This window comes from Poecilia reticulata, linkage group LG16, assembly GCF_000633615.1.
Source record: "Poecilia reticulata strain Guanapo linkage group LG16, Guppy_female_1.0+MT, whole genome shotgun sequence".
NCBI lineage: Eukaryota > Metazoa > Chordata > Actinopteri > Cyprinodontiformes > Poeciliidae > Poecilia > Poecilia reticulata.
In genome coordinates, this window is record NC_024346.1 from 20,455,568 (window position 1) to 20,468,573 (window position 13,006).

A 13,006-nucleotide genomic window follows, 5' to 3' on the forward strand; every position below is an offset into this window, starting at 1 on the left:
CGTTACCATGGTAATCCTCCGGATCTGTCAAAAGGGTTCATATGCTCATCAAAGAAAGTCTTGGCGGAGACAAGTTAACTTTACAATAAAACTTAAGGTAAAGACATTTAACACTCAAAATTAAAATGCCTTTAAGAAAAAATAATAAATTGTAATTGGAAAATAAAACACATTTTCTTCTTCTTTTCTTTTAGAGTAATAATAATGTAAATTCTTCATTCTTTACTTTTAAACAGCACTCAGATTCATACCAAAGTAAAAATGTGACAAGAAGAAAATACAGTACAAAAATAATAAATTTATGACAAAAGAAAAAAAATTACTGACGATCTTCATGAGAGTTACAGTACATCTGGAGGGGTTGCCAATGAACCACGGGGCAATAGAGACAAACCAGGCCAGAAAATCATATAAGCACACATTCAAACATGAGGGTGATTTAAAGTGTCTCTAACCTGCATTTCTAGACTGTGGGAGGATGAAGCAATGCTTACTGCCACACTTATAACCAAGAACCTTCTTGCTACAAGGCTAAAGTGCTAACTACTGTACCAGCATCAGGGTAGACAGATTTGACTTACAGGTCCCAGCCCCAAAACAACGTAAAACTCACCAAACTCAAAAAGTCCCTGCCCAAATCTAATGAAATTTATTTTTGGTTTTCCTTTATTATATTCTGACCACAGCCAGATCCCACTGGGACTGCAAAGGACTTGACTCTCTGGACACAATATGTCTTTTAAACTTATGATATAACCCCAGGATTTCTGTTTTACAACACTACTACATAGTGACATTTGGTTAACCAATGACTACATTAATGATCTCACCTTAATCAAATTCTACAGATGTCAAAATAAATAAAGGCACAAGTTAAGTGCAATCACACAGCATTTTATTAAAGTGTGATTGCACTTGCCACACAATGACAACTTTTTTCTAAAAACCTGACAAATATAATGAAAAACAGTCCCAGCTTTAACGATAATCCCCCAGCTGTCTTTCTTAGCACAGTTGGGTGGGTTTCCACCCAATCTGGCAACACTGACCAATATGCAGAATCAGCTAGTCAGTTGATCCAAATGTATATTTGGTTTTCTGTATTGGAATTGATGTTCCGACAGACACTAATTCCAATACACCAATATTATAAAGACAATAACATTATGAAGTTATTGTCTTTATTTTATATTAATCTTAAATACAGAACTAAATAAAATCCTCATCAATTCTAATCCAAACACTGGTTGTTTTATCATCCTGGTTATGTTTTTTTTTTCTTTTTACAAGAACTCTTTGGTGTTCTTAAAGTTAGACATTTGCCTCATTTAATCCTTCACTTGGGTAGAAAACCTGTCCCACTGAGTTAAACCCGTAACTCATCCTGTTGATTTAATTTCACACTTGATTGGTCTATATTCGTCCCAGAACTGTTTTAGAAAAACAGCCTATATTTGTGTTCTGGTGAACTGCCAGGATGCCACTTCCCTCTGCTGCACTTTTCTGCAGCTCCTCTCTGCCTGTTAGTGATGAGGACCAGGTGGACACAATCTCCTAGCAATCAAGAGAGTGCAGGTACTTTTGATGTGACTGACCTGTTACTCCTGTTTGAACCAGTGTCACAACATGAGAACAAAGAGTGCTGGTAGCACAAGCAAATTCAGAACTGTGCAAAAAGTCTGCTACAAACTGTGAAGGACAGCCAGTAAGCCCCATAATGCTGCTGATCACTTGCTGTAACTGGAGTGGTGTATGGACTATGATTGATTGTTGTACTGAACAGTTTGAATGTTATTGAAATCAAGTGAGTCCGTTTTAAAAAATATATACACTTGGTGTTTATTGTTTATGGTAAAAAGTGAAAAAGAGAAATAAAAGAATAAATGTTAGAATGTTTGACTATAGAAATACATTTAAAAGAATGTTAATAAATATGCTTATTTATTTATTGGTGTTGAATTTTACTATAAAATATTTGCTATTATATTTTTGGGATATAACTGGTTTAAAGGGGAGGAAATTATTTATTTCACAATGTATTTATCTTGTTAATTTCAGAGTAAATGTGCTTCTGTTTCTTTTGAGGTTTTTCACCTAAGTGGCTATGTGCGTAAATGGCTATATGGCTGAATAGCTAAATCACTGGTGAGCACCATACAAAAATAAAGGTGGATCAGCTAAAATGAAGGTTCTTTATTGAGTAAAATCCAGTTAAAAGCTTCACCGTAGAGACTATCCCTTTCAAGTGGGGAATCGCACAGGAAACAAAACCTAAAAGCTTGACAATTTGATTAATATTAACTCAGCATTTGGTGAAGTCTAATAATGAATATAAGCACATATAAAACATCTACTAAATCAGCAGATTTCTTTCCATGAAATCATTTCAGTCCTGTGTTGGTTTTACAGTAAAATCCCTCCTACTGCTGTAAAAGGAATGCTGTTTCATTCTGACATGAATGTTGGGAAATATTGTCAAGACGGCCCTGAGGGACAAAAGTCTTTTAACAAACTGAACAAACATAAAAACAATTCTGTAAGGAAGAAGATTAGAGTCACTGAAAAAATTGAATTCTGTCTTTAATATCAGAATTCTGAGAAAAAGGTCAGATTTTTTCTTTTCTTCTTAGTTTCAGTGGCTCTAATCCTCTTCTGTATTTCTGGCATACGTGACTGATTGTCACGGAAATTACTGGAGGAAGGGCAGATCACGGAAACATGAAAAGAAGTGGGCGAGAGTGTGAAGACAGGAAGAAGAGACGGGAGCAACATTCATGTCTACATATGCAAATATAATTAGGAATAAAGTTACATTAATCCAGTTCATAAAGCATTTAAGTCTATCTGAAAGTTTAACAACATGAACTAATATTTGCTCATTCATATATTTGCTTTGGTTTTATTAAATAAGAAATGTTACCAATGGCTAAATAGTCCACATTGACAAGACACTGTAAAGATCAGTTTTCTGTGAAAAAGTCCTAAACTTTGTATAAGGTGAAAAACGTTCTAAAAAGATTTAAAACTATACAAACACTGTGATATGGTACAGTTTACACTGACATTATCTACGAAGGCATACAATACATAATGATGTTGGTCCCAGTATAGAATACTGTTTTCTATTATAATTAGACCTTGGTGCATTCTTGCAAACTCTTTGACATATTCAAAGTTTTTCTAAAGGTGTTATTCCTTTTTAAAGAATTACATCAGATATTAAGTTTAATTTATTCAGGGTAAAGCTGAGAAGCAAAAACCTTAGTATTTATGAAGCATCAACTGATCATCTGAGCCAAGAAACAAGAACACTTCTCCAATGTTAAAGGCGTATTAATGTTTTTGCAAAGCACGGCATGCAGTGGTAAAAGTAATGTCCTCTCTTCTATTGCAATAAGACAAAATTCAAAATTTTACTGAAGCTTTATCATTTGTTTAAAAACATATTAATACAATGTCACAAGTGGAAAAACACCACCCCAGTGAGCAACTTGAGATCTTTTTAGACTAGTTCAATTTGAAAGAAATTAAAGAAAAAGTTTGGTCGTGTGAGATAGGAAACATAACAGCTAGTCAACTTTGAACACCAGTGTTGTCTTAAAAACGTCACTGGGAAAAAAACAACAAAAAACCCCTCAGAAAAACAAACAAGATTGATACACATGTCGAGGAAGTAAAATCTAAAGGGTCAAGAAGGTCCAGTGGAAAACAGAAAGCTGAACTGAATCATCTGTTCAGTCGCCTCCCTTCAGCCTTCGTGGTTGCAGAGCCGGAGGACGACCCTTGTTGTTTTTTTTGCTCCAAATCATTAACGTTGTTGTCTACACTGAACTCCATGTAGTTGTTGGGAAACGTGTGTCCTTGTTGAGACTGGAAGAGCGACACATTGCTGTCATTGCCACTTTTGTCACTGGCTGGTTTCCTTTTCGACTCAGGCATAAGTTCACATGGCTCATACATGTGATAAGCAGCGTCTTTTTGTAAAAAGTGCGAGTAGACTAGTGTTTCGTCAATTTGGGAGTAAATACCATCCTCACAGTCTTCTGGGAAGTTGCTGAGTCCTGTCTGGATGTTGGTGTCGCCTGAATTGTAGACTGACACCTCCATCCTGGGCTCCTTTTTCTTCTTCCTTTTTATTGCAGAAAAAGAAACAATAAAGAGGTAATTTATTTTCCTAAAAGGTAAGTTTTAATAGAAGCAGAATGTCTTTAAACTCTTTTCTATTTTATAGAAGTTAATGATGTTATTTCTTTTGGGTTTTAATATTATACTTACACCCCAATAACGCTTTAATCTTGCCTGGCTAAAGCGATTTGTTTCTAGTTTTCTTTCTGATCCAGCCATTGTTTCTTATAAACAGATTAAGACTATAATCAGATTTTATGCATTTGTATCACAAACACCTTTGTTTATTCAGTTTAAGGCTTCACACATCACGTTGTTAACCCCGCCTTTCGCCCGGAACATTAGCTAGAGATAGGCACCAGCAACCCTCCCAACCCCACTAAGGGATAAGGGTGTAAAGAAAATGGATGGATGGATGGACATCATGTTGTTTTCACATTGTCCACTTGATGTCGCAGTAGAGCAAATGAAGGCACATTGGTTCATGAGTCGAACAATGGGATGAAATGCCTCATTGTATCATGAAGTTTCATCTCAACATCACTACACTAAGGAAACACAAAGGAAAACACGGGGTGCAGGGACAAAGTATCAGGAATAGACGAAAGGAACCGGTGAGTAGTGACTGAGAATAAGGTGCTTAAATACTGAAGAGGTTGAATGCTGAACAAAACACCTGGACTGGGGGACGAGGAAGAGTGCACAGGGGATTAGGAATTAAATATAACACTAAAGAATAATTAGACTGAAGAAACATAATAAAACTACAGAAAATAAGAATAACTAGAAACAAGAAGTAAACATAGAAACACTAAGGACTGAACAAAAATAAAACAAACAACTGATCAAAAATGTATGGTGATTTGTCATGACAAACTGCAAAACAAAGAAGTGAGGCAATGTGCATCTAATCAGATCACATAAAGTTTACAATGAATAAATAAATAAGCTGAAGAACTCACCTCATCACAATGTAAACCACCAACAGCACTACAGCAGCACTGACGACCAGAGCAGCCAGAACACCAAGTGTGGTCTGCAGGTGAGAGTCTAAAAGAGGAAAAGAGAACAAATCCCAAATTTAATACATTTTCTTTCAGCACCTTTGCTTAAAACTTCTGATGAATTCAGGAAAATGTTACCTATCTCCTCACTTCTCTTTGTTGGCTCAAAAGTGATCATGTTTCCAACTATTAGGAATTAAATGAATAGAAAATGAATCAATTACTTACATCTGTAACTTTGGCATTTCAGATGTTTTTCCCTTTCATTTTATCTTGGTATAAAACAGAAATCAGTCACTTAGGCTTCATTAATGAGGACACTCATTAAGTCATGTAAAGGACACAACAAGCATGATGAAGACTTTATAAAGTCTGACTTTGTGGCTAAGTGTTGTGGCAGCATTTCGATGTGGGGATCAGGGAAGCTGGTCAGAGTTGATGGGAAGATGGATGGAGCTATATACAACTGAGGAAGAAAACCTGGAGGCTGCAAGACCAGAGGTTGAACCTCCAACAACCTTAAAATGCAACTCAGAACTACAATTGGATGGTTTTGATCAAGCAAAATAGACTGGCCTAGTCAAAGTCCAGAACTAAATCTTACTCAGTATCTGGGAAAAGACTTGAAAATTGCTGTTCACAGACAGGCTCCAGTAAAATGTAAAAATTGTCTGTCTTGATGTTTCTAGGATCACATTAAAGTTTGATAAAATACACTGAAAACTGTAGATGTAAAGTAACACTGTTAAAAAGTTCAACAGGTAGGAAAACATTTGTGAGCAACTGGATACACACTAAGCCTAGTACAATTTGATGATTGAAAGAGACAATTAGCCTTTTATGAAAAACTTCAAATGTCTCTTCTGGGTGTTATTTGACTTTCAGCAGATACTGTTCACCAGCTAATAACTAAATTGGATTATTAAGAGCTTTCATTTTGGAAAGTTCAAGTGGCAAAGGTTATGCCTACATTAGACAAATCATTCTTTGAGTTTTAGTTTCCTCATATGATTTGGCACATGTCCTGGTAACCAGTCAGTAATTAATCATGTAAAAGAAATTAATTTCCACATCTATTCTAGTGGCTGTCATGTTATTGAGATCAGCTACCTGATGCAGAAAGCAAACACCTTTAAGCCTTTGAATGAAAGAAAATTATAGATTTAGGCTATTCTTATGACAGACATAAAAAAAAATTGAAGGATGCACATGGCTTTTTTTTGTATCCCCTAACCAATTTGTCAGTTGAATTGCACAGGTAGTTAAATGGTTCAAAAATGTTCGGAAATTGTTAAATCTCAAGTATCTGCGAATTTAGCAGTGACATTTACAGGTTTGATATTCATCATGGATAAAACACTGATGACAGGAGATGCTAATACTAACAGCCATTAAAGTACTAAATAAAATCTGTATCAACTTCAGAAAAATTAAAAATGAGCCTCTGAGTTCAGGTCTACCATATTTCCCCTTTAAAACAACAAACCATCTCTTATTCCCATTGAAACATGCAACATTCACTGCATCATAACATTTGAAGTAATGTTCTACACAAACCTGGAGAACTTGGTGAAGAAGTCACTGTGAGGTTTATGGAGAATTGATTAGAAGGTCCTGTGTCCATCTGACAATTCCTCAGTCTGAGTGAGAATCTTCTCTGATTCTGTTCTGGCTGGACTTTATCAATACCAACAACCTGACTAATTGTCCCATTGTTTCTGTATGTCACCTCCACGTTGTCCTTCAAACAAGTCGGCTGCTTCAGGTTGTGGAAATTAATCGCCGTCTTGTAATTATTGGGGACCTGAAAATACCACTCCATCAAGTCGGCGTTGGGAAAACTGTCCGGATAGTTTGGTGTCAGCAGCGTTGAGGACAAAGAGCCTTCTTCTAATGTGACTGAAATGTTGGCAAGGGCTGTGGAAGAAAGAAAATATCCAAATCGGTTACTGTGGAAGATACAGAAACGAAAGACTTAACAAAAACAAAGAGACATTCTTACTAACTTGTTATTCTCTCCACTAGTGACACATCAAACTGGCCACTGCTTAGCGTCTGTCCTGCTGGGAGGTCCAGAGAGAAGTTGCCCTGACTCTGGATCGTTGCATTACTGATGGTCCCATTAGAGCAATATTTCCCTAGGAGAACTTTTGCTGCATGGAGAGTGTAGGTGTGTTTATCGGCACAGCTGTCACTCGGAGCAATCTGAGTCAACCCTGTGTTAGCGAAGTTTATCTGGAACGATTTTTGTGAATCAGCCTCAATTTTCCATTTGAACCTGCGGTTGAAAGCCAATAAATTTGAGAGTCCGACGTCAGACTGGACGATGTTGTCACATGACGTTGAGGTGCATGCTGCGAAAAGAAATGTATATTTTGGAGAGAAATTAAATTCTGAAAATATATGCACATAATTTTAGCCTTTTTACAGCATATTTCAGTGTATTTCAAAGAGTCCATGGCTCACAGATTCTATCACGGCCCTCAGAGCTTTTGAAAGGAAAGCAGGTCCACAGAGTCACAGATAAAGTTCTGGCTTATTTAGTGTCTGATAGTTCTGGTGCCTCTCTTTGAACCTGCAGCACACATCATAAACTGATCTATGACATACAGACTGAATGAACGAAGGTATTTATAACATCGTATGGAGAGGCAGATATCATGAAACCAGGAAGCCCAGAGGAAAAATTGGCTGAAACAATGAAACATATGAAACCTAAATGTCATAATGTATGTTTAATCTTCAGGAAATAAACCTTGGTGTGATTCCCAATAAATATAATTGCTGACTGAGCGTAATTAATTTCATGGGTTAAAATTTGTCTTAATATTTCAAATATGCTTTTTACATCTTTAAACTTTCTACCACTGAATTTGTAGGTTATTCATATCTTATCAAATCTTCTGCACATTCAGTAGCTGCAATGGACACTTGATGACCCAAGGACTCTTTGATTGCTTTAAAATGATTTTTAATGTCCTAAAACATCAAGCTCAAAGCCCAGGTACGAAGCCCCGGGGAAACCAAACATTATGGATTAATAGTTAGAACAACTTAAAAATAAAGAACCAAAATGAATAAAGCACTAGTTGAAAAGAACAAAAAAAGTGAGCAGAAAATATTTAGTTTTACCTATGTTGCGTACAATTTCCACCCTGAAATAATCTTGAGGTCTTTCACAGCCAAACTGAACGTCATTTTTACTGTTGGGCTGCAACACGAGTTCGAAATTCCAGGACCAGCTCAAGCATTTCTGACACACTTTGCAACCGCTGTTTTTAACGTTGATGATGTTTACGGTGGTGCCCTCATCCACAATAATATCAGATATCTTGACATCTGGAAAACATCACAAAGTAATAATTTAATCAGAGAGGAGAGATTAACAAGCCCAAAATACAAATATTAAACATTGTCTATAATACACATGGAGCCTATTAACATTATATTTTCACCTGCAACATGTGGTAGGAGAATGGGGTGATTTTCACACTCATGTAGTTTCAATTATCAAACTATATTATCTGTAGCGAATTGTATGTCAGTATGGTATGAAAACATAGGAATGGAGGAATTTTCTAATCCTTTTCATAAATTGCTGAAGCGACTAAACACAACTTGTGCATTCAATTATGTCATCAGAATGAGGGCATCTCACATGTAAACATATCAGTCACAAATTTAAATAATGCAGAAGACAGAGATTTCTAGATACAGGTATTGTTTACAGTTTGAGACAGTTGAAGGTGACAATATCAAGGTTTGTTATATACTTTGTGCTGGTGACAAAGTGCTAATTTTTCACCCTTGAAAATAGAGGAGATAGACTAAGGAGAGTAATTTCTGTGCTTCTCTCATGCCGCAGTTTAATGCAACGCTTGGTTCTAGCAGTGATTGTTCTAGGACAAATTTACCCGGGGGTGCAAAGTGGGGCCGGTGTGTTTTCATGAGGCATAGGACAAAATAATGAAATCAAAACAAAACAAAGAGAAAATTATTGCACTATTTCGTGCTGCTGCTTGTGGCTCTGAATCTGCAGGCTGATAATCCCTGATCTAGCAGATGAACTCTGATCCTACACAGTTGAAGCATAGTTTATAAATTACTATTAAAGAAAAACTTTGACAGTAAATGACATTTGGTCTAAGGGACCAAACTGCTCCATTTTCCATGCCAGCGCATAACATCGTAAGAAACAATTAATTATCTCAGTTGGATTTTCTAAAAGTCATGGCAAGAACAGAGCTAAATTATTTATTTCTTTGTGAATCTTTTAATACTTCAGCTATGACTTACAAGGTCAATCTTAGCATACTATTCTGTTACCTATCTCAGTTTTAATTGATTAATTGTTAAAAGACTAATTTCAGTTAATTTCTAGAATGTGCTCAGTGTCTTTTTGCCATTAACGAAGATGTCGTGTGGCTGTCTCACATATTTTCTACGCTAAAAACTGAATTATTACGGTCTGATTTGGATGTATATGCAGGCAGTTGAACCAAGTTATATTTCATACAATCATAACCCAACAACACATCTGAAAAAAAGAACGGGGCAAACTGAAAATTGTTCAGTTTGCTTTACGAAACCTCAGGGTTGCCTCTTTAAGAGTTAATTAGATTAACAATACATTCCAGTGATCAATCCCAGTTAAATTTAATTCACATCTGCTCTCAATATGTTTTCTCTACTTACTCTTGGCGTCAACGATGGAGAGGACGATGAGAAACAGTAAAATCCGCAAAGAGATTCTTCTTGATTTATTAAAGTACATCTTGCGTCTTTGTCAAGATGATCCTGATCGAAAGCAAGGAGCGCTTGTTTCATGTCATCGTCAGAAATCACATTTATTCTTTGTTTCCTCTTCCAGGTGAAGAACAGGATGTTCCTTTTAAGGCGCTCACAACTTGTTGACTTCCGTCTAAACATACTTGGCAGGAGCAGGAGAGTTCAGACCCGTAAGGTGAGGGCGTGGCCAGGCGGACATAATGGCACGTCATTTCCTCTGGAAAATGACTAACAAAAGGAAAAAAAAAACATTGCTTCAAGATAAATGAAAAGTCCTGATACAAATACGTTTCTGAACTATAAAAAAGTCTAACTACAGAGTATTATATATGGTAAAATAAATAAAGAACTTTGCCAAACTTTGGAGAAAATTTAAATAAATAGTTAGGTTATTTGTTCATAAAGGATTAGTCGATATCACCCAAAACATTATATTGTGTAATGTTTAGAATGTGCTGAATTATAAAGAAATGCTAACAACTTTTACAAGAAACATTATTTAAACATGTACTCAACCTATTTAGATTAAATTAAGATAGAATAAATAGAAACAGCCTTTAGTGTACCGCCAAAGGGAAATTCAGGTGTAACAGCAGCAACAGAAACAAAGTTTCACACAAAATTTATGTGTTAAAAGCAATATTTAAGAAAACAAGGTTTACAATAATAATAATCCTTCTGTCTCTCACCACCTGGGAAAGGCCAGTTCTGTCCATCTTAGCACAGACCTTCCTGTTGATGAGCTTATCTAACTGCCTCCTTTCAGATGCAGATAACCTGCTGCTCCCACAGAAAATACTGTAGAAGATGAGTGATGCTACCACAGAGCCGAAGAACATCTTCAGGAGAGCAGTCCAGAAAAACCTCAGTCTTCTCAGCAGGTAGAGTCTGTTCTGACCCTTCCTGTAAAATGCATCAGTGTTGTGAGTTCAGTTCAGTTCATTGTTCAGGTGAACAGCCAGGCAATTATATGAGTTCGCTATTTCAAAGTCTGCTAGATTGTTCACCAGTGTCAGTGAGGCGAGACTGCGTTAGTAGAAATCCACTACCAGCTCCTTGGTTTTAGCAATGTTGATCAGGAAGTGGTTCTGCTGGCTTCGATCCACAAAGTCCTGAGTTTATTGTCTGTACTCTGAGTGCAGCTCAGCTGTGATGAGGCCGAATATGGCAGATTCAGAGAACGTCTGTAGATGGCAGCCTATAGTTGATGGAGAAATCTGCAGTATAGAGGGTGAAGAGAAACAGTGTCAGCACAGTTCACTGCGGGGATCTTGTACTGCAGACCAGCCTGCAGAGACACAGCCCTGTTTCCCCACATGCAATGGGCAACCAGTGAGGTAATCCAGTATCCAGTGGGATATGTGGTGGTCCACTCCTGACAGCTCCAGCTTTTCCCTTAGAAGTCCAGGCTGGATTTTGTTAAAAACACTGAAATTCAAACATAATCCTCACAGTGCTTCCAGGATTCTCCAGGTGGGTCAGAGCTTGGTGCAGAAAACCAATAATAAGCCCAAGGAATAGTGAACATGGAGAAATGAGGAGAAACAGGGTCGAACGGGGAGAAACGTAAGGAACCAGCAAGGAGTGACTGGAAGAGAGGAGCTTAAGTATTTTTTGCTTAAGCAATCTACCACAAAAGACCAGGCTGATAGGCAAACGGATTGCAGGTGTGAAGGGAGAGAGGCACAGGGGGTGAGGGAGAGTATATAAATAAAATAAATCATTCATCCATCCATTTTCTTGCACTCTTGTCCCTCAGTGGGGTTGGGAGGGTTGCTGCTGCCTATCTCCAGCTAACGTTCCGGGCGAGAGGCGGGATACACGCTGGACAGGTCGCCAGTCTGTCGCAGGGCAACACAGAGACACACAACCATGCACACACACACTCACACCTAGGGAGAATTTAGACAGACCAATTAACCTGACAGTCATGTTTTTGGACTGTGGGAGGAAACCGGAGTACCTGGAAAAAACCCACCCATGCACAGGGAGAACATGCAAACTCCATGCTAAAATAAAATAAAATAAATAAATCAATAAATTATAAAACTAAAGTAGCAAAAAAAAACTCTAAATAAGAAATAAACATACCTAGAAACACTAAGAAGAATTGAACTAAAGAACAGAAATAATACAGATCTAATCAAAAGAAGAAAATGACACAAAATAATAATGAAACCAGAATCAAGACAAACTGCAAAACCTAATAATATAGACAGACATTAACATTTCTATTCATCGCAAATACAGAGTTAAACTAAACAAAATCAGAATTTGTAATCCAGAGATTGGTTGTTTTGCAATCCTGGTTGCATGATATACTTTTTCAAAAACTATAGTCTTAAAGTTAAACATTGGTCACTTTAGACCATTTTTTTGTAGAAAACCTGACCCACTTGGCTGAGTCAAATTCATAACCCAATCCTGCTGATTTGATCTCACCCAGAGCTGAACTGGTTTATATTGAAGTCAGAGCTTGATTAGCAAAATAACCTACATTGGGTTGCCTTTAGTTCAGCATTTGATGGAGTGTGATAAGGAATATTAACTCACAGGAACCTTCTAATAATCCTGGTACTATTACAGATTTAATTCTACTGAAGGGTTTCAGTCACGTTTTTACAGACAAACACCATCCTGCTGATTTTACAGAAATGATGCGTCACTCTGGCATGAATGTTGGGCAACATTCTTAAACCAGTTAGTCAACCCTGAGTAGCAGGTCTTTTCACAAACTGATCAAGCAGACTGTCATAATTTGACATAAGTGACTGTCACAAAAGTACTGGAGGAGTGCCAGGTGGGTGAACAACAACAAGCTGTTGTTTGTCAGTTTGTAGTTCAATTCACACTGAACTGAACTACAAACTTCAGTTCAGTTCACCAGTTCAGTAGTACAGTTCACCAGTGATGGGAACAGTAACAAAGTACTTGTTACTGTACTTAAGTACAATTTTTGTGTATCTGTACTTTCCTGTACGGAAGAGGATTAGGGCCACTGGAAAAAAAAAAACAGTTCTGACTTTAATCTCAGAATTCTGAGATTAAAGTCAGAATTCTGACTTTAAACTCAGAATTCTGACTTTTTT

General features: G+C 37.0%; 1 protein-coding gene across 2 annotated transcripts; it reads right to left on the reverse strand.

The window, feature by feature from the left end:
* Nucleotides 1-2,173: 2,173 nt before the first annotated feature.
* Nucleotides 2,174-11,683, reverse strand: LOC103478426 (CUB domain-containing protein 1-like). Of its 2 annotated transcripts, XM_008432285.2 has the most exons (9): nucleotides 10,925-11,683; nucleotides 10,607-10,820; nucleotides 9,825-10,145; nucleotides 8,262-8,468; nucleotides 7,136-7,483; nucleotides 6,687-7,046; nucleotides 5,268-5,315; nucleotides 5,088-5,175; nucleotides 2,174-4,129 (listed from the first exon to the last, which is right to left on the reverse strand). In XM_008432285.2, the coding sequence occupies exons 3-9, from the start codon at nucleotides 9,901-9,903 to the stop codon at nucleotides 3,727-3,729; spliced, it is 1,533 nt and encodes a 510-aa protein (XP_008430507.1). In that variant the 5' UTR covers nucleotides 9,904-10,145; nucleotides 10,607-10,820; nucleotides 10,925-11,683; the 3' UTR covers nucleotides 2,174-3,726. The 2 variants fall into 2 exon arrangements, with proteins under 2 accessions (XP_008430507.1, XP_008430508.1); XM_008432286.2 differs by having other exon boundaries at nucleotides 10,646-11,683.
* Nucleotides 11,684-13,006: the final 1,323 nt, after the last annotated feature.

Excerpts from the sequence above, each read along its gene's own strand:
- LOC103478426 (XM_008432285.2), bottom strand. The coding sequence starts at position 9,903 with ATGTACTTTAATAAATCAAGAAGAATCTCTTTGCGGATTTTACTGTTT. Across the intron at positions 7,047-7,135 it reads ACTAGTGGAGAGAATAACAA|CCCTTGCCAACATTTCAGTC; the intron begins GTTAGTAAGAAT and ends TTTCTTCCACAG. Across the intron at positions 4,130-5,087 it reads GTGGTTTACATTGTGATGAG|GAAGAAGAAAAAGGAGCCCA; the intron begins GTGAGTTCTTCA and ends TGCAATAAAAAG.